At 41.9% G+C, this 27,993-nt stretch overlaps 1 protein-coding gene across 6 annotated transcripts in view; it reads right to left on the reverse strand.

The window, feature by feature from the left end:
- Positions 1-1,147: 1,147 nt before the first annotated feature.
- The window catches only part of XRCC4 (X-ray repair cross complementing 4), an 88,985-nt gene continuing 62,139 nt past the window's right edge, over positions 1,148-27,993 (reverse strand). For 5 of the 6 annotated variants that reach the window (XM_017738684.1, XM_017738683.1, XM_017738681.1 and 2 more), the window contains one exon: positions 1,148-1,314. In XM_017738684.1, coding sequence (XP_017594173.1) covers positions 1,163-1,314 — 152 coding nt within the window. In that variant the 3' untranslated portion in view covers positions 1,148-1,162. Of the gene's footprint in view, positions 1,315-22,279; positions 27,900-27,993 lie in introns of those variants that run through there. The other variant, XM_017738686.1, reaches the window with a different exon arrangement.

The raw sequence follows: 27,993 nt of genomic DNA on the forward strand, positions 1-27,993 counted from the left end.
GAAATTATTTCAGTTCAGCTTCTGTAATGTTTCAGATAAATGGAGAGATTTCCTATCTTCTTATCTAACTCAAGAACTGCTACTGCCACATAAAGTGCAAAAGAGAAAAATGGAGACAGAGGCTGATAGAATGGATGTTCCCTATGGCAAGTGTTACAATGTAACTGTTTCTACTAAAATTTGCTTTATTTAGAAGAATTTAAACAAAAATGTCAGTACTATCTTGGCTGTCCTCCCCCACACAGCACTCAGATGCTTATAAACAGACAATTACTCAGTCCAAGGCCTCTGTATATTCCTTTGCAATAGCTTGCCTCCATAGGTTTTCCTTCAACAATCAATACTAAATAAAATGAACCTGAATTTCAGGCAAAAGCAGGCAGAGTTTCAAAATCAAACTGACCAAATACAGTGAGGAAAGTGCATTTTTCATTGCAATGGACTGGGATGTAAAAGAACAAAAAAGCAGGATGGGACATATTTCTACGCCATCCTAAAAAAAATGCAATTTTTTAACTAATAAAACAGGATTGTAAATTCAAACATTCCTAGCTGGCATCAAACCACAACCTTCTACATCAAAATGAGATAGTTCTCCTGCTGATTTAAACAGAAAACTTTCCTAATCATGGGAAATGCCTTTGTAATCTACTTGCGTCCACAGCAGTTTAAAGAGTTCATAGTCCATGGAATATCACAGATAGAAATGGAAAATAGGTATTTTCAAATGTAATTTGCCATATATTTAGGAAAAATAATAGGTTTTTGAAGGAAATACTACCAATCCCATTGCATCTCTGAGGCAACTCTATGCAGATCTGTAAGCACCCCCCAGAACATGTGGAAATATTTCCAGAAGCTGAAATGGATATAAGAAGAGAAACACTTTTAAGTGTTACAAATCCTTTGTGTTTAAGAGGGAACAAATTTTTTCTGCCCGGAGATTTCATTTTCAGAAAAATTTCTTAAAGATGGAATCGAGAGGTAATCTCTTTCCACTGAAATCCCAAAGGCAGAATCCCAGGCTGGTGAGGTTGGAAGGGTGGCCCAAGCCCAACCTCCCTTCTCAACCAGAGGCTGTCCATGCCCAGCTGGGTTTGGAATCCCACGAACCTGATGATGCCTGTGAATGGAAAAACATTTCAGTACATTTAAAACCTGCTTACTTCTCCTGGGCTGGCTGCTCTGCCTCGTAAGCAGCCACCTTAGCTCCTGTCCCTGCTGGTTTTGCTGTTCTTTGTCTTCTTTTTCTCCTCTGAGCTGGGTCCATGACGTCTGGGCTGCCCAGGAGCGAGGAATCCCTTCGTTCTGGAGCTGCCAAGAGGAAAACCACCCAAGGTCAAAAGAAATCCACCATGAAGTGTTTCAAGACAACCCCTAAAATATTCCCTTTTTGTTTCATTCTTATGAAAATCTCTGCACTGCCAAGATGGCCTCAGAACTGGGAGAAGTTTGTGACATAAAGGCAAGTTCAAAATTTAAACCAGAAAGATAATCTTGCCTTGATACGTCTTTGTAGCCAGCGGAGAGAAAGACCAGCAACCCCAAACTGGACAATCTGTCTGGATTTTCACTGCCTCCTTTGCTGAAGCTGAGTGAAGCAGGCTCTGTCCAGGTTCACCTACCTATTTAAATTACCATGTGAATTCATACAATATGCTTTATGTACACTTAAGCAACAAACCCCTCTCTGCTTTGACAATCACCTACTCAATACTCAAATGTCAAGACAAACAGATCCTTCCTTAAGCTAAAACCCTCCATAAAAAAAAAACCTATAAATGCATTCAGAAGTTATGCAGACATTTTTATTCCAGCTATCAACATCCTGCAGCATATTTTCACTTGGTATTCCTGCTTTCAAAATGAAATCTTTAATTACCTATAATTTTCAAGACAACGATATCCAGAACAGCACAAACTTCAGCTGAAATATATTAAATAATAATGTGGTGACTGAAGCTGATGCTATTAGGGTAACTTCCTTGTTTATTACGTTTCTGTGCATTTTAGGGAGGTTTAATCCTCATGTGGATGACAGACGCCATAATTAGAGATTCAATACGAAAGGTTTTCACCAGTCCTGTTTCTCCATTCCTTTCACACTGGTTATCCACGTGTGCTGAAAATGAAGCAGGGAGGTAACACACAGCCCACAAGTGGCATTTTCACTGTTTCTCAAAGAAACATGTGTTTCTGGCCAAGAACACTGATAAATTAATCAGAAGCTCCCTGGAGCCAGTGCAGCACAGTGAAGCACATGCTTAACATTCAGTAATATTAAATATTCACCAGCACGCACTACACTGCATCATAGACTTGCAGAAATTTGCAGGGTGACAACAGGTATTAGCTGACGTATTTCCAAGGCACGAGCTAATTAACAAGTTCCAAAGTCCAGCACAGACAAGATACATTCCTACAGTAAATGCTGAGAAGGTTTAAACGACAGCCGAAGTCTCCACACTAAACTTTAACTACATATGCGTACTTTTCCAGTGTTCAGTGCTGAATATATGTTCATGATAGTAACTCTTTACCTGTCTGGGGCAGTGTGTCCAACACTTGCACAAACACTGTTTTATAGATCTCAACATCACTGTCCAAAGTTGGCCTCTTCATAATGAATACACACAGAACAGTTTACTGTCAAGAACCCAACAGATTTGAACAATTTTGCTGTCATAACTCCTGTCCTTCCTTTTTGCTGTTCTCCTACCACACCCTCTTCTTTGGCCAAAAAGTAGATCCAGAGGTGAATCTCATACACAAAAACCTACTTTTTCCTAACATAGTAAAAAAATGTCCCTGTGTTTTCACCTGTGCAATTTGGTGATCACAGCCCTCATGCTCAGCATTTTTTTTGCTGTTTAGACACAGAACTCTTCTGTGTCTAAAAAGAATTTTTAAAAGATTTTTCCCTTCTTTAGTTTCAAAAAAAAAAAAAATTCTTTTAATAATACCAAAAGAAATGCTTCTCATTCGGGTGGCCCAGAATTCAATCTCACAAATAGCAGCAGAGTGGCTCATGGGTGAGGGTTGATCACCACAAGCTTGGGGCCTTTTGTTGTGTTTGCTTCTTTCTTTCAAGCCAAAACTCTCAGAACTGCTGAAGAAAAGATGGAATACACTTGATTCTCACAGCACCGTGCATCACCACTGGACTTTAAACACACACACACTACTGCTGCCCAAAAATAACTCCCATTACTGAATTCATTTATAGCACTTGACTAAAAGCCAAAGAAAGCTTCAGCAAAATATTATCCATTGCTCAACGTAGAAACCTTTTGGAAAAATGAGAGACAGTCTTAGGCACAAGCCTAGCTTTGCATTCTGGAAATATTTTCTGTCTAAATTTAAGCAACGTTTTAAGGAAGCAAAGTTTCTTGACTCCTTGTGAAATTAAATTTCTTACTTCTATATTACGTAATTCAGTATGAATGATTGTTGTACCTTTGAGAGGAATATTGCAATTTAAACATAGACAGGACTAGTGCTGGATGAAAAACAGTAATTAAACCTCCTACACCAAACATTGATTTAGAAAAGAAAACATTCCCAATAGATAACACACTCTGCAGGTGAGTAACTGCAAGAAATAAGATTGATAGGACAGCAAGAAGGGGATCATAGTTCAAATACTAAAAGAATATTTGTGGCAAGAAGATTAAAGACTTTAAATAAAAACTTCTGCTTGTTGGAGGGTTTCTTGTTGTTTTGGGGGTTCTTTTTTGTAATTTTGAGAAGTGGTATTATTTGGTGGTCGAGGGATTTTTTCAATAGGATATTCTAGAAAATAACTGAAAACTAAAAATAGCTGTGGTTGGTTTGGAAGAGCCAGGATGAAATCAAGTCAGTGCAGCCCCACAATGTTGGGGACCTGGAAATAGAAGATGCCTTTAATACAGAAAAATGCCAGGACTCATCCTCAAGACATTTGGAAATAAAGCATCGGGATCTCTGAAAGAACAGAAATTAATTTCTGTAGCCTAGTTATAGAGAGGCAGTCTAGATAGATTCTACAACACACCTCTGCATTACTTTATTTTGATATACGGAAGTCAATGGTTTAAAAAGAAATACCTTCCAACCTGTCACATCCACTTTCAGTTTGAAAAAACCCAACTCTGCACCTTCAGTCTCTGTATCATCACCTCTAATGAACATTCTACAGCTGAGACTTGTCTAATTATTCATGGCAGCATCAATGAGAAAACAGGATCCAGATCCTCTCAGTACAGCAATAAAGGGCTAAAATCAGCACCAAAAGCTTAGTTTTGCCATAAAAAAATATAAACAGGAACAAAGGCAAGCAAAAAATGAGCAGAAGTTTTCCAAATTTGAGGAATTTGTTTGCCTGCAATGACCTAACTTCACACTGACAGAATACACAGCCTTGATGTCCAAATTATGAATGGTGGACCAGAGGCAGGGGAAAAAGCTGCAATTAATGAGGTTTTACCTATAGGAAACACAGTCACAGACACCACTTCTCTTCACCTTGCTGTTACATATTTAAGATATAACAAATGAACAAATGGATTCAAGGAACATTCACATTTTCAGCCTGTACCACTAAATGAAATGTATTTCGTTTCATCACAGTAAAGAACTTGCACTGATTAAGAAAAAAAAAAAGCTTTTCCAGACTGGTATAGAAGAGGAAATATTTTTAAAGGACATAAGCATTTATCCTGAAGAAAGGCCTTTATTTAAAATTATCTCCTATCCTGGAGATTTCATCAACAGCACCACAGAATTCTGACAATTTCAATTTCTCTTCTGAATGAAAAGTTCTCTTTTTCATCCAAGTAGGAAAGACTTAGGAAAATCTGTTCAGATTTTCAGATGCTAACACTATTGCAGCTCCCCTAAATTCCTCCCAGAGCCCTCCTGTCAGCAGAGCAGAACTCCCTGGTTGAATTCTGCCTTAACTCCAGGCAGCATGCTTTGCTCCATGGAATTACTCAACTGAACTTGGATGATGACTTAACTTAAAATCAGCACCAATATTACACAAAAAATGGGCTGAGAGGGGACCAAGTGGTCACCAAACTATCACCTGAAGAGCACCAGGACTGCCTGTGAGAGCTGTCCCCCAAGCTGCCAGAGGAAGGACAGAACAGAGAGGGAGCAGAACGCATCACTTTAATCCCTGCCTGTAGTATAACTCCAGCAATTTCATGGTTTCTCAATCCCAGCAAAATTCCCCAGGGATCACCACGGCTGATAATAATTAGCATCTCTTTGACAGCCTCGGCAGAGCCTTCTAAATGAATGGGTATGGAAATTAACACATCCCAAGGATGCAGGCAGTATCTGCAAAGCACAATTAAGTCATTCCTGACAGGCAACTGAGGTAACACCATTCCTACCTACGCTGAGGTTACCCCGTGTACAGAGCCTGGCATTTTTCATGAGAAATAGATCTGTTTAGATCACTCAGAGATCCAAAATTAAACACTGGTATTTACGGTCCGTGCATCTGCTTGGCTGAAAGCAACAGGAATATGTCACTATATTAATTTTCGGAAAACAACGAGAGCCATTCCCCATTCCCTTTGTTCTGCCCTACTGTATATTTCATTCTTTGTATAAATTTGGGTTTACTGTACCATAATCCCCTGGGGCCGAGAGGCAGTTGAGACCAAGGTTCTATAAATTCTCTGTCAGCTGGTTATTAACATTTATTTTTACAAAGAATATCTCCATGGGAAGTGTTTATGAAGACACATTTTAAAACAACTCCTGCAAAAAGTTGAGATCCAGCTACACAAAATTTATAAATTGTATTCAGCTCAGTAAGGAAGTTTACATTTCACCCTTCTAGGCTGTATTACCACTGAGTTTTCTATTTGCAAAGTATTCTTTTCCTGATGTCACCCTTTTCTAAAAGTTTTTTAAATACAATACATTAATTGAAAAAAAAAAAAAAACCCAACCAAACCAAACCAAAAACACCACACAAAACAAAAAAAACCCCAACAAAAAAACAAACAAAAGCCCCCCCAAAAAAGCCAAAAAACACAAAATAAAAACCCTAAAAAAAACAAAACCAAAACACCCAACCAAACAAGAAAAACAAACAAACAAAAAAACCCAAAACAAAAAAGAAAAAAGCCCACCCTAAACATCAAACAACAAAAAAAACCAAACAGAAAACCAAACAAACAAAAACAAACAAACAAAAAAAAAAAACCCCAAAACTACCCCACAAAACACCCTTATTTCAAACCTGCAGGGAAATGAATCAAGTTATGGCAAAATCTGTTTGCCATAAGGTTTCATTCTCAACACTTATTTGTTGGAGATAACTCAGGTGCTCATCTGTTGCCATCTCACATTGTCTGGAAACCACATGGCAAAAAAAATTAGGGTAAATTTGACACACAAATAATAAGTTTGGTCAGGAAGCATGAAAAAGTCTCTTTTCATCTATCAAAATACAAGAGGGTAAAAAAGGAACGCATTTTACACATATCCAAGAGTCTCTGGGGGAGCTCATTAATTTTAATCATCAAAACCATGATCTGTAATAGAAATCTTTCTTTTAAAAAATACCTTGAGAAGGGAAATTTCAATGAACCACATAATCAGATGAGAGATACTAAGTTTCAATAACCCACATTAATGTGCTTTGCTGAAAATACTTCAGTGGTATTATAATTCTTAAAAAGTCCCTGTTTACGAGCACTGCTAAAGGTTATGATTTCGCTTGAAAATACTACAAATTTATAGTGTCCCTAGCCCCTAGAAGTTAGTACCTCTGTCACAGCACAAAGAGAAAGCTTTGGGATGTGCTCAGATCCTTCCTGATGTGGGTCAGGCAGGTGCTCTGTTGAGGCAACATTTTGCAATTTCTATCTGGACATCTAAAAACCTCCTAACAACTGAAGCCATTTTCCCTGCTTTATTTTCCGTGGGTGCTTGTCAGGAGCAGCACCAAGGCTGGTGACTCGGATGCTGTGGTGGTTTTAGGCTGCTCAGCAACAGCTTTTCAACAACCCACTGCAATTCCTGATTTACTGTGAGAATCTCTTCTCCCTCTCTGGCCCTCACATCTTTTCAGAGCTCTGTATGAAGGCTAATTTTCTGTGCACCATGGCTGGATGCGCTGTCATCCAGCACACAAGCACTTCCAAATTCAGGCATCAGCACTAAAAAGGTCGTGGTCTGAAGAGGTTTGGATGAGCTCAGTGTCCCGGGTGTGACTGTTTGCTGGAGTCATCCTCTGGGCTCCCGGGATGTCCCATTTGGATCATCTGTACCACCCAGGGTGGAGGTAGGAGGCTTCTGGACACAACTCCCAGGAGACATGAAGCACCATGCAGGTCGAGCAAACACAACAACAAAGCAGACAGACAGAAGAGCTGAAATCATGGGGCTACAGAAAGCTTTGGAAAGGATTTCTGGGCTGCGATGTCCCAATTCAATGTGAGGTAGCGGAGCCCAGAGTAATTCCTCACCAGGCTCGTAAAGCATAAACCTCATGCCTGCAACTCCATCACTGTTGCTCAACTTGGATTTTCTGGTGTCTGAGCTGATGTGGCTCAGGCCCTGGCACCAGCAGTGGTGGGGCTTCCAAGGATCACCTCTTAAGGTTACCCCATGTCAGAAATCTTTATTATCCCTAACCCCTGGCTGTGCAGATGTGGAGCCTGAGGTCAGAAAGTCAGTCCTAAAGAAGAATGTGAACAATCAACATTATTCACTGATTTCAAACCAGTAAGTGATTATTTTGTTAACCTTTATGTAGTCATAAAACCACAGAACCACAGGCTGGTTTGGGTGGGAGGGGATCTTCCAGCTCATCCAGTGCCACCCCTGCCATGGGCAGGGACACCTTCCACTGTCCCAGGAGGCTCCAAACCCCATCCAGCCTGGCCTTGGACACTGCCAGGGATGATGGGGACTCCACAATCTCTGCAGGTAAGAATCACCTGTGCTGCTACTTGGAATGGGAAGGTAAGTAACAGATCGGCTCACGAGCACTTTGCAACTGGGCCTCTGAATGAATACCAACAGCAAGTCTCAAACCCTCACAGTGAGAGCTGCTGCTACTCCTGTGATAGATTCTTCACTCATTATCTCTTGGATGGAGAAATACACAACAGTGAGTGAAAGATCTGCGGACAATAAAGCCTTTTGACTTTATTTGGCTGTATTTTGACTTTCTCAGCCAGCAGTGTGCCCAGAAGGCCAGTGGCACCTGACCTGTATCAGGAATAGTGTGGCAGCAGGACCAGGCAGTGACCATCCCTGTGCTGGGCACTGCTCAGGCCCCACCTGAAATCCTGGGGTCAGTTCTGGGCCGCTCACAACAAGAAGGACATTGAGGGGCTGGAGCGTGTCCAGGGAAGGGAACGGAGCTGGGGAGGGGCTGGAGCCCCAGGAGCGGCTGAGGGAGCTGGGAAAGGGGCTCAGGCTGGAGCAAAGGAGGCTCAGGGGGGACCTTGTACAGGGTTTGGAGTAACCTGGGATAGTGGAAGGTGTCCCTGCCCATGGCAGAGAGTGGATTGAGATGGGCTTTAAGGTCCCTTCCAACCCAAACCATTCAGGTTGGACACCAGGAGCAATTTCTTCATGGAAAGGGAGGTCAGGCCTTGGAAAGGGCTGCCCAGGGAGGTTTGGAGTGCCCATCCCTGGAGGTGTCCGAGGAAGGGCTGGAGGTGGCACTCGGTGCTCTGGGCTGGGGACAAGGTGGGCATCGGGCACAGCTGGGACTGGATGGCCTTGGGGGTCTTTTCCAACAAAGACAAATGATTCTGTGATTCCATCACTTGTTAAATTTATTTTCTTATTTCTTTGTATAAAGCACGGGGTTGCCCTGGTGCCTGAACAGTCCTTGCACTGTCTGGTCTGTCCTGGACATGCACATGAAAGCTGGTTTAGAGGATCACCATCCTGACACACAGTTCATTCCCAAAGAACCCCACGGGAGTCATGAGGCCAGAGGGAATTGTGTACTGAAGACAGCCTTAAATTTCAAGTGTGAGCTGCACTCAGGAAAAAAAAAACCCCCCAGGAGCTCAGACTCCTCTGCCACAAGAATGATTTCTTTCCCCATTAAACAACCTTTGAGAAAATCAATACAACTCAAGGGAGGCCATAACTCTGGAAAATGTATGTTTTCATAATTATGGTATTTTATGGTGGATAAATCAGTAACCTCTACTAATAACTTCATCATGTTGTACTTATAAGCCTAAGATTTTTTTCAATTGTATTGCACATTCCACTTTTTTGTACTATAGATATTTCTACTTTAGCCTGAGAAGACATTCCAGGTGGAAAAATCCAAGATAACACCCTATTTAAACAGGAACTTTGCTTGTCTGTATTTCACTATATATTTGTAAGGAAGCACAAAAACATTTAAACAAATACTACACTCAGAAGGTATTTTGCTACTTATTTATACAGCACCATAAATATGTGATGCTATTTCAGAGATAAAATAAGAACATAAACATGTGGCACTGTGTCTTTTCGAGAAAAAGACAGATTTAAAGCTTTAAAATAACCAACTCTAAAATTAGTCAGTGACACAGGGCCTATACCCCTTCAAAATGACACACAGCTTTAACCCTGGAAACAAACCAGCCACTTTAAAACTGTCCTTACACGTGAACACACAGAACTGACGATGGCATGGAGCCTAATCACCCAAAATTTCGTCATCAAAAGACAAAAGTCAAGATGAGTAAAAGGGAAGTGGTGATTCCTGGGGTGGGCAGGCACGAGAAGAGGGCTGGTGTTGTTGAGCAAGGCTCAGCCACAAGAAAAGCTGGGATCTACTGGCCCACGAGCCACTCAGATGGCCAATATGATTCTTCAGCTTGTGAAAGATTATAACGTGTGTCCATAATCCTTCAGTCAATGCTGATGGAGAACAGCTGAGAGTGAAAAGCTTAATTAATGCCCCAAACACTGCTACTGACAGGACCAAAGGCGACGTCGACACTATGAACTAATTAAGGAAACAAATCTAGACATTAAATGTGTTTTGGCCTTTTTGAAATGTTTATTTGAAGTATTTTAAAGATTAAACCACTGCCCAAAGTATTCAATGTCTTGAAAAATGAAGTGGAAAAATGGGAAGTTAGACATGACAACATCAGGAAAGCCAAGCTTTGCTCCAGCATCCTCCAAGCTTCAGTTGATGATCATCAAAACTTTGGGGTGAAGCATGTGAGATTTTGTACTGCCTTCTTTTATATCCATTCTCCTTTCCTCTCCCTGCCTTAAGCAAACTTTGAGACAAACTGAGGAGACTGTGGTGACTGGTGAAAGCAGATCTTTGCCCATAAAGTGACCACACAAGGTCCTTGACAGAATTATTTCAAACCCCTTCTTTCTCAAAGAGTTTTCCATGAGAAGCTCGTGCCCTTTCAAATGACCTTTCCTGCAGAAGGGATTGTTGGAATATTTATATTGTGCTTTTTGCATGTATAGATCTTGTTTTTTCCCCTAATTTAACAAGCTTTAGATCTTTTATTTTTACTGTATATTTTTTAATTTTGTATAACCAGCTGATACAGTTCCAAACGCTGTCATCCATTTTCCTGTATTTGCTGTGAAATGAACAAGCTGAACTGAAGTCTCACATGTCATACACTAGGAACAAAGTTCTATTCACACTATTAGCTTTCTGGACCCATTTACTTCTCCTGAAATCAATAAAAAACCTCCACTAAATAAAAGACATACCATGAGTAGTATTATCTACAAATTGCTGTCAGCTATCTCCTTTTTTTTTTTTTTTTTTTTTTCTTTTTCACCTAAATACAGTATTCCTAAAAGGCTTTTCATGCTGTGAATTTAAAGACAGTATTTAAGATGTCATTATGGCATGTCTTTATATACAGCTGCCATTAAGGTCTCTGTAATGGATTCAGAAATGATGAACATGGAAGGTGCCTCAGTCAGACATGACATTAATGTTTCTCTGGCAGATGCACTGGCACAATCTCAATCAACATCACGGGATAATTCTGCTCTGGAAAATGCTACAGGTAATTCTGGTTGCCCTAAGAGGCTCTGAGGGTGTATTTAAAGAATTTTAAAGATCTCAGTAAGTACTCTGAGAGCAGCAACACATTAATATTTATTACAACACTTACTGAACAATGAACGTGAAACCTGGTCATGTGCAAGACGTTGATATACGATGAACAAAAAATTATCAATCAGCAGGTCTCAATCAGAATCAAGAAGTTGGTTTAATCTGTAACAACTTCTACTTGGATGTTCCTAAACACTCACATGGACACATACACAGCACGATTTTTAGTCACCATTTATTATTCATTGTGAATGGATTGTAAAAATTGTGGCAGGACCCCAGACCTGTGTTTACACTCTCACATGGGCTGTTTTTCTTCTCCAGGTCCTTGGGCATCTGAAGGGTTCTCCAGGTCTGGCTGGGCTGTGAACATGAGCCAAGTCCAGCACTGACAGGGCACAGTCAGCAAGGAGCTCAGCTTCAAGAGATGTAACCCACACCACGAAAACACCCCTGGTGCACATGGATACGGACAAGCTGGGACACACTCAGGGATTGTTTTAGAGGGCAGTGGTGGAGAAGAATGGCAGGAGCCCACGGCAAACAGCCAGGCCCCGAGTCGATCAGACAGCAGGGATGCAGAGCCAGGAGGCTGGGTGAGGCAACTGCATGGTGTGACACCGAGAGCCACAGCCAGACTCCTTACACAGGACTGGCCCTGCTCCCCTGGGATCCACTAACTCTGGGATAGTCTTTCCATATGGCAAAGCTGCAGCCCTCAGTGAGAAAAAACAGGATCCCGCCCTGAGCTGTGCTCATGTTCCACGGATCCTCCCCCAGCCAACGTCCCTGTGAGCCACCAGGGCCAGCAGGCACCAGGAAAAACCTTCATTAAAATGGCAGTGATGGGGGTTTGATCATTCAAACCCCTAAAGCCACCTGGAAACACAAACCCCAAATATCCAAGCCTGGAAAACATGGTATTTTCTTCTGGTAAAGAGTCTGACAACTGAGTTTTGCTGATATTCAGAGTATCAGCTGCCTGAGGGATTACTGAAGGGTGAAACACAGCCTGGGACTGGCAAAGCTTGATGCAATTCCTCTACCCCTCCATCAGTGTGCAGTGATTCTAAAAATAAAAAAGGATATCTATATATAGGGATAATTTATGGTTGCTTAATATTTCGTGCAAGCTCAAAATATCTATATGCAAGAAGAAAATGCTTTTCTATATTTAATGTATTTTTGTAATTTCATTACACTGGGCAATTCTCATGCCCCTTCACCATTAAAAATTCATTTAAATTATTAAGGCCCTGTGGAAATTTTAAACACTTCCTGACATTTCTCCAAAACAACAGTCACTGTAATGGTAAGGTTTGATTACAAAAAGTAATACAATCTCCCTTTAACTAAATAAAGCTTAGAGAAAATGGGATTTAAATATAAAGGGTGTGTAAACACACACTCCTTTTCCCACCACAACACAACTGACTGGTTTAGACTGAAAGGACTTTTTCCTCTAGCACCTTGCTTCAGGAAAAATACCAAGGGATGATCACTGTGATATAAACCACAGACTAAGCTCCAGTGATGAAATACTATAAAAGCATGATGTCGTCAAAGAAAGAATGTCAGTGGGTTATTTCCAGAGAAATTTGGTAAAGATGTTGGAAAGTATGAATGATTTTATGACTTTTTCTAGAGAACCAAGAGAAAAAAAGGTGTTTCAGGCTACAAAGACTTGAAGAATTAAGCTCACTCGCTGTAAAAGCAGAATAAAGTCACTAGGTTAAGCAGGTGATGTGTGGGATGACAGAAAGCCATAACAAGGTTCTATAAGCAGAAAATATTGTATCATATGGGGTCTTTTTGACTCTTTCCAGGAAAAAAAAATAAATGTAAACCAGAGAATCTTGGTATGACATTTTCTCAAATTAAAGGTTCCATCTTAGAAGTACTCCAGCTACCCTAAGTAGTGCTGTATTTGACAGCTTGATCCTTAGAAAAAAACAGTGCTGATATTATTTAAAGCTACACTTTTTGCCTTTAACTACTATTGTTTCTAACCATCATCATTCTTGTCTAAGAAGACGTTTGAGAACCTGCAATTTTCCTTTATTGGAATGGATTAATCATTATTATATTGGCATACCTAACTTAAAAAATAATTTAAAAAAAAAAAAAAAAGAAGAAATCACACAGAGTTCCGAATCTGACATTTAAAAAAATATTTTCCTTTCTTGTGTGCTCCAGTGGGAGCTGGGAAGGCTCCACAGTGCTGCCCTTAGCCCCATGGTTGCTGGTACTGGGTGTTATTTTGGCACCCTGCCTCCCAGGAAGGCCAGTCTGGTCTGACTCCTCGTGGAGGACAACACTGTGCAGAAGAGTGAAAAACGTCAGAACAGAGTTCAAAAGCAGAGAAAGATACATCTAATCTTTGCCCATGCACACAACACCCTCTTTGTTGACCAACAAAACCCACATTAAACCCTCCAGGACTGGGCACAAAGTGCTGATGTGAATAGCGGCTGCTCAGATGAGTAACACTTTTATTACATATTCAGAACTGAACACTTTGGCCAGGGACGGGGCCAGAATAAACCAGAGCAGCCTCTCTGGAAGTTAATGGAACCATAATGAATTACACCAATTGAGAATTCAGAGTATTATTCTGGGATAGAGCTTGCTGGTGAAATGCACAAAACAAAGCAAAAGGCTAATTGCATGCCGGGCATGAACGCAGTCACTTCAAATTGTATTTCCTGAAAAGGCAGCTGAGTAATATCATTACCTGAGAAACACCTAGAATCCTTCTTGACCATTCCCTCTCTTGCAAAACCTGCACATAGCAGCTTTGTTCTTTTTGGTTAAATTACATAAAAGAGATTAAAGTCCATTGCTGTTTTCTTTCCCCTGAACTACCAGGAAAAAAAGCATCACCACGACTAAAACATCCATTTTTAAACTGCTAACACACCAAACCTATCCTGGGATATGAAATTCTGTTTGATACAATAAATCTTCCCCAGCCTTGGAAAAGCTGAAGGGTGCTGCATGGTCAGGGCTGTTTTGGGGGGACGTTCCCAGGTGCTGTGATGGGCTCCCAGTCCACGCAGCTTGCTGGCCCCTGGACTGCTGCTAGCCTGCACGGTCACACATCAGAGCCTCTTGTTTTGGTGGTTTTAGAAAAGGAAAATGCTCTGTGCCTTCAGCATTACCCTCAGGAACCCTCACCACAAAATTACCTGTCACTTCCTCTAGCATTGTTTTCACTCATAACAACTATTGCAGCTGATAACAAGAACTGTGTTGACCTAGTTATCCAAGGATATCTAAGGAAAATAAAGCCACCTCCTGTCTGCCAGACGGGGATTTTAAAGTTCCTCGGGCCCATGAGCAACAAGGGGATGATTTGTTCTGAGAAGCAGCCGCGAATTGAAAATGTCAGTGTTGTCCTGAATGGGGACAGCAGCAGCCTGGGCCACTGGAGAAGCTCAGCTCTGAGACAACAGGTTGCTGGCAGGAAGGGTTTGGGGGCTGTTTTCCCTTGTAGTTTCCTACCCCAGACAAAGGACACACAGCACAGAGCAGGGTGAATTTGCTGCTGCCGGGATAAGAGTCACAACTGACTGAGCCACTGGCTGCTGTTAATAAATGTAATGTCAGCTCTCTCCCGCAGTAATTTTATCAAGCCACAGTGAGGAGAATGAAGTGGGAAATAGCTTAATCTCACCAAAATGCAGTGCCACTTCTTCCTGAAGTCCCATTTTGGAAAAAAAAAAAAACAACCTAAACGAAAATGCAATTTGTTCTGTCCTTTACTTGTACTTCTCACTGCTGCAGAAGCATGGAGCAGCAGAGAGTGAAACACACACGGTTCCCACCTTAGAGCTGCAAAATCCCTAACCTGTACCTCAAATTTAATACCTTGTCTCCCACCAGAAGACAGGAACTGTGGATTATCCCACTGCCCCACTAGGGCTCATCTCCTGCGCCCATTCCTTTCCCTCCAGCTGACAGACACTCTCCTGCCCAAGGGGAATTCACCAGTGACTTATTTTACATTGTTCATCCAGTGAAAATACTCCTCAGTAGGCTACAGACACATCATTACTGGGGATGGGGCTTTAGGAAAGCATTTAATGTCTTTCAGCCATAAAATATAAACATCTCCTGAAAGTGCTGGCTTACCTGGATGCTCAGTGCAGCTCTCCAGTGTCAATGACACCTCAGTGGCACAGCTGGCCTTTCCCTGCACATAAAACACCTCCAGTGCACATAAAAGTGCCTACAATGGGGTAGCTGTATGTCTTCCATCCTCAGTTATCCTAAATAAACAATCACCCCTCCTTGGCTCACCAACACTCAGTGACTGTGTCCCCAAAGTCCCAGCATGGGGGCTGTGCTGCCACCTCACAAGAGACAGGACAAGAGGAAATGGCCTCACGTTGCACCAGGGGAGGATTAGTTTGGGTACTAGGAATAATTTCTTCACAAAAAGGGTTGTCAAGTACTGGAACGGGCTTCCCAGGGCAGTGGTGGAATCACTGTCCTTGAAAGTGTTCAATGAAAGTGTGGATGTGGTGTTCAGGGACGTGGCAGTGCTGGGTTAGCCCTCTGACTCAATGATCTTTGAGGTCTTTTCTAATCTTAGTGGTTCTATGAATCTGTAATTCCATGTTTCTGTGAGGTGGACAAGACCCTCCTTCTCTCAGGAGCAGTGGGACTGATGCCTGTTTCCAGCATAATGTGATTTTCAGTATATTATTTTCTCAGATTATCAAAATTTAACAACACTACAAAGCTAGCCAGCAGGTTCTCAGACATTGACACAGCTTTCTGATGCTCATAGTAGATTTTTTCATTTGGCAGCTCCTGAGCCAAGTGTTGCAGCCGAGTAAAGAATAAAGCATCAGGAAGCAGCTCAACAGCCTAGAAAGTGACATACTTCACTCACACAGGCACACAAACCAAAGGCCAGTCAGTTTTGACCTTGCTGATGCTTTGTGAAAATGACTGGCATCAATCTCATGATTCAAATATCTTAAGGATAGCTTGAAAGCACTCACAGCCCTCCAAAATCCTCTGCTGGGAATCTTCTAATCCCTGCCCCGCTTCACAGGGGAGGCTCCCGAGACGTTAGGACTCATGGCAGAGATCTGATTTTACCCCTGGTGTGATGTGGTGAATGTCATCAGCCTGCAGTAATTGAGGTCAGCTGCTCAGTGTGATGGCTGGCTGTGCAACACCTTTCATTTCTCTCTCTCTCTCTCAAGAAAAAATCAGATTAGGCAGAGGGAAGTGGGAAATCGAAGATCACATTTCCATCATTCACAGCCTGCCTCCATTTCTGATCACAGGGAAAAGACAAATGCATTCATGTCACAAGTGCCAAAATCTTTATCAAGTCCTTGATGGGCAGAAGCACTTTTTACATTTTCCTACAAGCTGTAAGACTCAATCATTTCCGGGAAGTTTAACCTAGAAGTTCCAGAAAGAAAATAGTTGTCTATTCTCTACTTTGATGAGAAGTTAAGCTAAGTGCACAATAGGAGCTTATCCCTCCTGGGCACACAGAGAGGAGGTGTATTTAAATTTCTTCTGTATCTTGATGGCATTTTGTGCTTGGTTAGTGATTTGTGAATGTCCTCAGGAATTACAGAAACTTGGCAGATCATGTTCCTAAATTTCACTGGTTAATGAAATAGTTTTAAACATGTAAGAGACAGAAAAAACAGCAAGGTGAAATAAAAATAGGGCACATCATATGAAAAATGGATGACAGTATAGTGGAATGATTGAAAATTGATTTAATCTAAAAGTCCACCTGCATTTCACATCAATCCAGAAATTTTTGTTTCCTTTAAGAATCAAGGCAGGTGATGATATTGGAATGGACCTTTTTGCTCAACAGAACTGAAATCAAATCAGGCGCAATTTACAAGCAGCTTCCACTGGAGCATCAACATGTTTTGAATCTGCTGCATAAAGGCTCGTTTTGCAGGCAGCAGCCACACAAACGGTGTTCTGTGGGGAGGTTTACTCAGCACACCTTGCGACGTGGTTTGAAACACAGCGCTGGGAACTGTGACTCAGATCTCTTGGTGTCAAGTGAGGGAGTCGGGGAACTCTGCCTTCAGGCAGGCTGCAAACAGTCCTGGGTAAAGCCAGGGCTGAGCAAGGCACAGTCGTTGTGAAGGACAGGGAATGAACCCAGTGCTCTTAGTGCTAACTGAACTGAACTGACAGCAGTGCTGGGATGATGTGTGGGTGAGGATTCACCTCTGGACACGGATGGAAGCTGATGGCAAGCAGTCAGGGTCAGTGGTGTCTCTCAGCAAATGCAGAGGAGTCGATTCTGGTCAAAGGAAAGCCCTTGTTTATCAGCTCTGTTAAGCACGAGGACTAAACGAAAAATGAACTGCTTGCTGTGTGCTGTGACACAATTACACACCAAGAAAAGCAGCCAGGTGAAATCCATGGGCACTGGCAGGGTGGGCAGGCCCTGGCACAGGGTGCCCAGAGCAGCTGGGGCTGCCCCTGGATCCCTGGCAGTGTCCAAGGCCAGGCTGGACAGGGTTTGAAACCACCTGGGACAGTGGGAGGTGTCCCTGCCCATGGCAGGGGTGGCACTGGGTGATCCTCAAGGTCCCTTCCAACCCAAACCAGGCTGCTGTGTGATCTACACACAACCCTGTCTCACGGATTTTGTGGGACTTTTACAGACTGGCCAAGAATATTAGTTACTACCAAATATCCTTGCCATATTGCACATCCTGTATTTTTTTCCCGCCCCACACCAAGGGGGGTGCTCCTGCAAATCCCAACAAAAAACACTATGAGTCTTCCACGTATGGAAAACAGGAGTCACTGGCCACCAAGGACAAAGTGACTTAGCTAACAATGGAAATTCAGGGGTTCACAACATGCAATTGCTTTGGAAAATCAGCATTTCCAGGAGATTTCCCCAAGGTTGGCCGTGCTGCTCTTCCTGCACCCCACATAGGTGTGAGGGGCTCTGTCAGGTAAGGCTGTTTCCAACACAAAGAATCACATTTTGGTACCTGCTTCATTCTCATCCCCCTCCCTGACAAACTGATCAATGATGCAAGAAGCCAGTGCCTCACTTCCCAGAGATGTGTCCCAAATCTTATCACATATTCCTTCCCTGTTCCCTGGGCCACAGGGCAGCTCCATGGAAGTGACTGTTCTTTGCTTTCTTCTCTTCACCTCTTGAACAAAACAAAACCCAAAACCCAACAAAACCCACAAAAAAGAACATTTCTACTTCATCAAAATTCTCCAAGTCTTGCTAGAATTCAAAGATTGCAGCCAAAATGTTTTGATGCTGCCAGCAGGAGCAACGAGCTACCAGTGAGCCATTTAGTTAATGATACTGTTCCTAAAGCACAGCAAATTTCATGCCTAACTAGAGAAGTTAATATTTGTTGAGGTGTAGTGAAGTAAACAATCAAGCAGGGAGTACACAACAGCTTTATTTTTATATTTAAAACTTCCCAGATTTTTTTTAAATGACTTTGAAGCCTTCAGCAGATGAGGTGCATTCACACCACGTGGAGATGGTGGGACAAAATTCAAATAACGCACTGTAGAGTGCCAGAACGCCAACACCACCCCCTGAAAGAACCCCTGGGGGATGACAGACAGGTTAACCAGGAAAGGTCTTAAAGGAAATTGCTGGCAATCAGATACTCCTGACCTGACCCTCCTCTCCCAGGAACCCAGGTAATGAGTATCCCTGTGAGAATCCAACACCTGGCTATAGATTAAAGAGCTGTTTTCTTCCTCAGTGAGACAACAGCTCCCAGTATGGCTAATCCCAAATAAACCCTGCTTTTCCTGTAGGGAATTGGAGACAGTTGCAGGATCAGCAGAGGGAAGTCTGGGAGCTGTATAACCAGGAACAATATTGCAGCCAGGTGAGCACACCTGGAAGATTCACTGTCGGCTGACACAAAGCCCTGCTCCAAGGGGTTCTCTCACAAGTTGAGTTTATTTCTCCAAATGAAACAAACAGGTTCATTACAGAGACAAAAATTAAGACTTTTGGTCTTGCCTGAACCGGCTACATCACTTTCTTTCCAAGCTACTGTTGGATTAACCCATTAAATCATTGGTCACTCTTGAAAGCTGAGATTTTTTGCTATCACCACAGTTACCAAAGAGCTGCCTATTCACTTCTGTGCTGAGGAAGTTTAATATTTTTATTCGAACAAACAAACAAACTCTCCTCTCAAACTGAACAAAGGAATTCCCTGGAGGTGAAGTGGGAGTCATTTGAAATAGGCATAGTAAACTGGTTTTCTGCCATGGACATCAATGCTGAAGACTAATTTATTTTGATTGTGGCTTTCAAGGGATTGAGGCAGTTACTTGCTAAGAAAAACTATAATGGAATAAATGAAAAATTTTAATTTTTATTATATTCTTAATATATTCAGAAATATTGGTACATAGAAATGAACACTAATATATCTTTTTAAAAGTTTAATTATGCTGAAATTGGACACAACTGATATCTACACAACAAGGTCTGTATTTTACCCCACATTCTATAAAAAAAAAGACAATTAAAGATGGTCACTAATTTTAACTTATATTTAGATATCCAAATTTCTAGAACAATATGTTCTGAGCTGCTCACAGAGCATCCAAATTTCTGTTTGCATGAAGAGTGATATTGTGCCTTTGTATACACTGAGAGAATGGGTAATGAGCTACAAAGGAGTTATTACTGACATTTTTATAAGCTACAAGGGAAGAAAAGGTTTGCAGCTTGACTACAGGGATACCTTCTCAGGAAAAGTGAATTACAGAGTTTAAATTTGGGAAGAGTGTTAAAGAGGGCCCAATGATTTCAGTGTGATTGGTCCCAGGTGATCACAATCACACCTATTAACTCACAGGAACAGGAGCAAAGCTGTCACTAGGTAAAGGCTTGTGAAATGCAGATGAAAACTGCAGGAAGATTAATCCATCTGTGAGTATATCTTTATTTAAATCTGCCTTTTTAAAACAAAAGTTAGATCTTTAGTTTCTAAGAGAGGAGGGTCCTACTCAGGATGCCCAGAGTGGGTTTTGCGCCGGTTTTCCTAAATATAAATGTAAAGCTCTGACCTTCGTGAATTTTATTCTCTCTGCAGGGTTAGCAGGTGTCATGTTTTGTGTGTCCTAACAGAGTAAAATTAATCAGATATGAAAAAAATGTAAATAAATGAGGTATTTGTATGTATGAGGAAATACACACTCTCTGCTTCATGTATGTTGGGTTCTCTCTCCACCCAATTAAAAAAGCAAAACTCAACAGTTTTCAATACTTTCGCTTTGGCATTACATCCTTTATTACTTTTAATTTATACAGTAAGGAAAAAAAAACCAAAATTAATAAGATGCTGCTGACAGCTCCAGTTTTGAAAACATACCCTCTCTATCAGATCACATATGGGAAAGCTGTCCTTTAGAGTGTGTAACTTTGTGTTTGACCTCCCTGAACAGGAGGTGTGTAACTGAGAGCTCCTGTATGAGGTCACCTGGCCTGCTGTCCATAAACCAACCAGGTTAACCTTCAAAACCAATCAGAAAACAGCAAAATGCACAACGAAATCTGGAGTAATAACTACAGATGTCATTTGCCAAATTTCTTTGGATTATTTTAAAGCCATTTTTCCCCTTCCAGGTTTCACAGATTTCTAACATTCTGCATGAAACTCGTTGAAGTGACGTGTGCAGCATTATGGATGTTGAGGAAAAGGGTCCTTGAGAAGAGCCTTTCATCCTGAAGGTGAAAAGGAACTTCTCAGTTTTCCAATGTAATGACTGACAAAAAAACCTGCTTTCCAGGAAGTCTGGCAATATCCCAAATGATTTATGTGGAATTTTTGTATCAGTTTAGTGCTATCATTTAGGGTTTCCATTGAGTAAAGCAAATTGTTCTAGTACAATTTATCACCTCACCCTCAGTGTCTTTTAGATTGATCTGCATGCCACTTTAAGAATAAAAGCTAAAGGACACATAGGAAGGTGACTTCAGGACAGTACCTTTTACCTGAGATGGGCATAAATACAAAAACATCCAGTAAAATAAGCAGGACAGTAGAGAAGCAGAGGAGGGAATAAGTAAAAAAAAAAAGTTTGTGGGAGTATTACATTCATGACTTTTAGATGGAGCAAAGAGATTTCCTTCTTAAGCAAAGGTGCTTCAAAGGATTAAAATAAAACAGGAATAGAAAAACTGTTTTAGACAGTGTGACGATTTTGACATTTCCTTAGGTGTAAAATCTGCTTTCCATCATGTTTTCACTGGGCTTATAAAAAAGGGCTACAGGAAGCAAAGCCAAACAGGGAAACCAACTCTCAAATCCAGCAAAGACTCACCAGACTCACGGGGTGCAGCCTGGCTGAGAAAACTCCCAGTTAAAAGCGAGGATGCGTGCTTTAACCTGGAGAAGTAATAAAGCAAGGGAGCAACCACAGGGCTCAGTGCAATCCTGAGAGACCCAGCTTTTAATCAAGATAGGCTGCTTGCTGGGATGAGACACCGCGATGCAGCTGGGAAGTCATTCAGGTAATTACGGCAGCGAGTGTCGCACAGGTGGCCGGAGCAAATGCCCTTCCCAGGGAGAGCCAAACCCCAAATCAAAGATAAACTGGTGTGTGGGAACTGCCCCCTGCCTGACTGCCCACCAGACTGCACAAAACACACGGGTGACAGGGAGTTGGGGAGAGCAGCCTACAAAATATTCAACTCGGCATCCGGAGAGCTGTTACAGAACGTGGAGCAGCCTCAGGTTTCAGCAAACTCTGCTCGAATGTGCTGCTCCTTGGTCTGCCAGCACCTGCAGGATCCAGGGTTTGTTGGCTGGCACTGATAGGCAGCCCACTCCCTAGCTGACAAAAAGGGCTTTTATCCCAATGTTCAGGATCGCCACTCTTCTAGGAACCTTTTATCCTCGAGAACCAACACTTCTCCTTCTTGAAAGGATCCTTCTCCAAAATCCAACAGTACTAAACCAAGCGTCACATAGTCTAAAGTACAGATACAATTTTCCAGAGGGAAAGGAATGCAAAGGCACTGTGTTATTTGCATGTGAATTATCTTGTTTTCAGTATATCATGAAATATACGTAAATATTTTTTATGCTCGCGCTTCCTCTCTGAATTAAACCTGGCAGAAGGCAGGGTTAGATGGGATTTTGGGAAGGAATTGTTCCCTGTGAGGGTGGGGAGGCCCTGGCACTGATGCCTTGAGAGGCCACCTAGAAACAGAGACTGGACAGGAGTAAGGGAATAAGGCAGGGATTTGTTTGAAAGGCCTTCAAAGGTACCCCTGGGGAGCCAGAGGCCACTGCCCAGATGGACCCCAAGGTGGACCCCAGGTCACATGTTCTTCACACTTTTATAGGTTTGGTTCATTTGCATAGCAGGGTGAATTCTCCAATTAAAGCTTCAGTTAATGATGGAGTTCCCCCAAGCTCACCTCCCTCTTAAGATGTTGGTTTACACACTTTGGGTCCAGGAGGGTCTGGGTGTCCCTGGAGAGCAGGCCCAGAGAGGCTTTGTTGTGTCTGCCTGGCACAGAGAGCAGAAGTGAACAGGCCACAAGGAACTGCAGAGTCACACACTGGGAAGCACAGGATTGGAAAAACATAAAAGTTAAAACCTAAGGCATCAGCACAGGGTGTCCAGAGCAGCTGGGGCTGCCCCTGGATCCCTGGGAGTGTCCGAGGCCAGGCTGGACAGGGCTTGGAGCAGCCTGAGAAGGTGGGAGGATAAAGCTCAAAATGAAACTGTGTGACAGAGGTTTCCTTGGCAAGGCCTGCATTTCAGTGTGCACTGAACTCAGTGATTCCTATGGTCCGTAATACAAGTACTGAAGAATGTTTTGGTGTAAGAAAAATAACCCCTGCCAGGTCCTTTAATTGCACCAGATCCCAAAAGGAACATTACCCTGAGTGCTAAACAAATGCAGGGACTGCAGATTAAAGGAGAAACAAAAGCTGGAACGGGGATCGCCCCTGGCAGGTAGCTGATGGCTGGCAGGAGTTTCCTGCTCACCTGGTAAGATGTGTATTGAGGAGGATGAGGCAGAGCAGGGCTCTGGTGGCACAGAGCCAGCACCACTGATGTTGCAGTTTCACAACTGGGGAGTAAAATTCTCTACAAACAGGTGTCAAAATAGGGCTGGGAAACCTGTTTATTCATGGAAGGAGATAATGTTTATGAAGGTGCTGCTTCATTAATGGACTTTGATTTACTTAAGAACTGGAAATTTATGTTATTTATTCTCCTTTTCATAAATATATTAACACCCCTCCACCGCCCAAAAATGAAATAATTCCTCCTCTGTTCAAAGTGCACATTTCTGAACTGGTTTTTCAGTTGAGGAGAAAAAAACCCACACAGTATTCATGGGCGTGCATCAAGCTTGGAATCACCAGCTTGGCCTGAAAATGATTCTAAAATAAGGGTCTTACAATTTAATATAATAAATATAATAAAGACAGTTAATTTGATGATTTATGCAGGAATTAAATTGCACTGGAGAAGATTTTACAACTCACCAAGGAAACAAAGTTCTTTCATGTGTAACACTTAGCAGTATGTGGATAATACAATGACAAACATTTTTAAATTTTATATTAATCAATGTTGTGGCACCTAACCTGCAGTGTGATCATCAGCTGCTCTAATTTTTTGATCAATCACCAAAGTTTCTACAATCTTAGCAAAGCATAAATCTGTCACTTATATAATTTCACTGAATAATGACTCATTTAGGGGAAACCACACTCAGCTGCATCACTTTAGATGCTGAAGCAGGAACAGTAAGAAGGTGTATGCAGAGATACAAGCAATTTTGATAATTTTCATGGAAAAATGTCTAAGTAATACACTGCAAATCCCTCTGAGTGCAACACTGACAACAGGTTTTTGAAGGGGCTTGGAACATCTTGACACTTGATACTGTAAATGTATTTTGACCATGGCACCTGGTATAACACAGAGGGAAACCAGTTTGGCAACCACAAGTACTTCAGAGGCATAAAGCCATCAGGTTTGTGGGGGGAAAAAAAAAATCAGTATCAAGTTTCAGGGCGGAAGAAAAAAAAAAAGGTATCTACAGCTTTAAGGGAAAGGAAAATGGGATTATTCCTTGAGATAAAGCATTTTCAATTACAGCTTGACAAAAAGAGAAATAATTTAAGCCTGAGGTAAATTAAAATGGCTAAGTACTAAAACTCCTTAAAAACAGACTTTTAAAGAGAAGCCTTCACAGATGGAACTTTAACTGCGCAGCACAGCCGGGTGCTGTTACAACAGGCTTTTTTTATTATTATTAACTTTGATCAAAGCTTATTAACCAGCAGCACCAAGCCATCAGTGGATTGGACTACACAGGAGAGCTAATTAAATTTAAAGGGCCAGGGAGTCCTGAGGGCACAACAAGAAATCCCCAAGGCAGGAGCTTGAATGGAGGGGGTGAGAACACTTGCATCGTGAGGCAGTGGGAGATGGCAAGGTGCTTGCTCTTACCGTGGGCTCTGCAGAGAGTTTATTACACCCAATTCTGAACCTGTCCCTGTCATCAAACATGCAGAGAAGCGTGGGCTCTGAATGTCTGGGGAAATATGGAATATTTCCACACACTCAGCAAGAAACGCAGATAATAAAATTTTATGTGATCCAACAGGGCAGATCATGAGGTCCCTCCTTACCCTAAGGAGAGGTAATTTCTACCAATTATGATGTGAAATACAACTAAAGAATTTAGGGACAAGAGAAAATAAAATAGAGAGGATGCAAGCTGACTGTAAATCGGTGCACAGCAGCCTTGTTTTGTCCAGAGGCAGACACATATAATAGCATTTGTAACTGAAAATAACAATAATAAATCTCATAATAATTTCTTCCATTGCTTACATCCCACCTGCTGTGTTATCCTTCATATCTACAACAGATTGCAATAATTAAATATTTCCCTGCAGTTTTGTCATATACCTGGGAGGAGGAATAATGTTCTCTTTCCAAGCACTGCGAACAGTAAACTATTACCTTCTATCTACCTTTCAGGCTCCTGGGAAGGCAGCAGAGAGGGGGAACATTTATCCCATCCTTACTCGTGTTTTAAAAGCCTCCTGACACGTGGACCACTGAAGCATTTCTCAGTGAATAAAAGGGTCTGATTTGCAGGACAAAGCCATGACTGCCAACCCTGATACCAAGTGATGTTTTATCAGTCTGATTTTGTCATTTCAGGATCCCTAGGAGGAAGGGCTGAGCAGCTGGAGTAAACAAAACCAGTAAAATTCAGCACAGAGGGGAAGAAAGAGGAATCAGTAACAGCTGGGCTGTCCTTAAGCAGAGTAAGTGCTTCTGCATCCTAAAATGACAGAAAACATCTTGCATCAGTGTGGTGGCATCATGCTGAGTCATCCAGTCCAAGAGAAACACACACTGGCAATTTCTGGGGTTTGTAGGGGGTTTTTTTTCCCCTTAAAGAACAATCATGTCCAGGTGGCACCAGCATATGAAGAGAACCACAGCCTTATCCCACTCCACACCTTCAGTGATATTTCGAAGTCTGCTCCAGGTGGGGGAACTTTGTTGAAGCACCAGAGAAAACAACAACTACACCTGGGTTTGGGGACGCACAGAATCTCCCCAACCCTGGAGCAAAACCTCAACAAGACAAACCAAAAACGACCCTGCTCTCAAGATACATTTCCTGACACACCATCTGTGAAGAACAGGAGGAGCATTTCCTTCACCTCTTCCTTCCTCTCTCAAGCAGGAGCTCACAGGCATTTCAAGGACCTGACAGGTCATCTGTAGCTGCTGCTTCAGAACTTATCAAACTCCAGTGAGAGCTGCAGTTCTGTGCCTTTCTCAGCCTCACATTCACACCCCTAAACAATACTTCAAATAAATTCCCTCTGTGTTCATGGCATGATGGGCAAAGCTCTTGTATACAATCACATACAGTATTATTTATAATTTTATTATTATTTATAGATGTTGCACTATTTCTAAGGGGCATAAGTCTCATCAGCTGTTTTTATGAGCACTTTAAAATACTTACTAATTAAATTTTAATTTGTTCCTTTACAAAATAAAGCATTAACTACATCAGTGTGTAGGCAAGACAAAAACTACCATGTTTCAGTTGATCCTTGCTTTGAGCTATGAAGCAGAAACTGCAGTCAAAAAGCAAACCATAAATCATACCCACAAATAGTACTGGAAACGCCAAAAAAAGAAGACATTTTAGGTAAATTTTTAGGCTACAGATTCTGCCCCTTTACAAAGATTGAAATTAATCATTCTGATTCATTTTCTCAGTATTTTTTTCTTCGTTGGGTCTTGTTACAATATTTGCATCAGATCAACAACACCGGACTGGTAACTGAATGTGTCATTCAATTTTCTTGTAATAAACATCAGCAGGTTTTTCTTCTGAATCCACAGCAATACCCTGAAGCACCCCAAAAATTCAGGGAGAAGAAATTTGAGAAGAATTATGGGTGGCTAAGAAAAACCTTCGGACAGAGTTTCAACCTCTGCAGCTCAGCAAGTCCTGATTTTTTGCTAACTTTCCACTGTCTGCATTTCACAGCTTCTGTGTCACACCCCCATGAGCTGCTAGAACAGAATTATGTTGTGATGGAACCACCCCTGGTTTTCCCCTCCCAACACAAACCAAATCACCTGCTGAGCACGGCTGCTTTTTCAATTAATGGCAAGTTATTTGGACATCCACATACACAAACGCATTTTGTGGGCATACACACACCTGCCTTCACTTTCCTTCAAGGAAGTTTTTTAATTACCATCTTCTCTCTTGATTGTGGGTTTTCACCAATATCTACTAAAATGACCTCAATGGTCTTCTAATTCTCATTGACTCCTGCAATGACCAAGTCCAAAAGGAAAAGAAGTACAATGATGGACAAAGAGATAGGAAAACTAAGATAAACAGGAAAAAACCCCCCAAACATTATCTGTATTATCCTTTATGTCTTACAGTCCCTGATGCTTCCATGAGCTTCATTATCCCCTCATTCCACTCATCCCTGAATCCTTATTTTTTTCCATGAATATGTGGTCTGCCTCTTTTTGAATGTGGAACTTCTAGGCCAGACTGCAGATACTCAGCACCCAGCTGTGCTTTCTTATTTTCCACGGAAAGAGAAAGCTGTGCACATAGGAAGAGCACGAACTGGCCTAAGGGATACTCATTGTGAGGGCCTTGAAAAGCTCAGGTGTGTTACCCAAAGCATTTATAGTCTTATGTCTTTATAGTTTATAGTCTTCATGCTATCTGCAAATTTTGCAGCTGAACTCTCCAGTCAGGACCAAAACCCTGAGGACTACATCCCTCAAAGGCAAAACAAAGCACATTTTGTGCTTACACCTTTTGGTGTATTTTCCTGCAACACTGATCAGTCCAGTCCCACATGATTGCCTGAGCAGGGCAGTGGTGGAGTTCTCATTTTTAAATACGTATCTCAGTCTCAAAACTCTCACTGAGCTACTTAGAAGAAGATTCCACACCTTCCACTTTTCCTTGCCATTTCACAAAATAAAGTATTTCTCATCATGTTATCTGAACTGACCAATTACCACCTGAAAGCAAAGATTTCTGGAGAGCACAGTGCAGCATTAAATGATTTCTTTCTGTGATCACAATTTCCTCCTTGTCTGGAGCTCTGCCCACTTCATAGAAAGCCAGAAATTCCTCAGCAAACAGCCCCACATGAGTGACAAAGCTGCTTGCCACTGGCAACAGGGTCTTGAACACTTCTGGTTCCCAATGTGCACAGAGAATTGCTGTTCTACAGGAACACAGTGGTGTCTGGATTACCTTTCCCTGCAGTGGAAATAAAAAGCTCCAGTGAGAGAACCCATAGCAAACTTTGCAGACCTGAAGGGAGGTTTATGTATATGTTTTTATACACACATGT

The sequence above is a fragment of the Corvus brachyrhynchos genome, unplaced genomic scaffold (assembly GCF_000691975.1).
Source record: "Corvus brachyrhynchos isolate BGI_N302 unplaced genomic scaffold, ASM69197v1 scaffold376, whole genome shotgun sequence".
NCBI lineage: Eukaryota > Metazoa > Chordata > Aves > Passeriformes > Corvidae > Corvus > Corvus brachyrhynchos.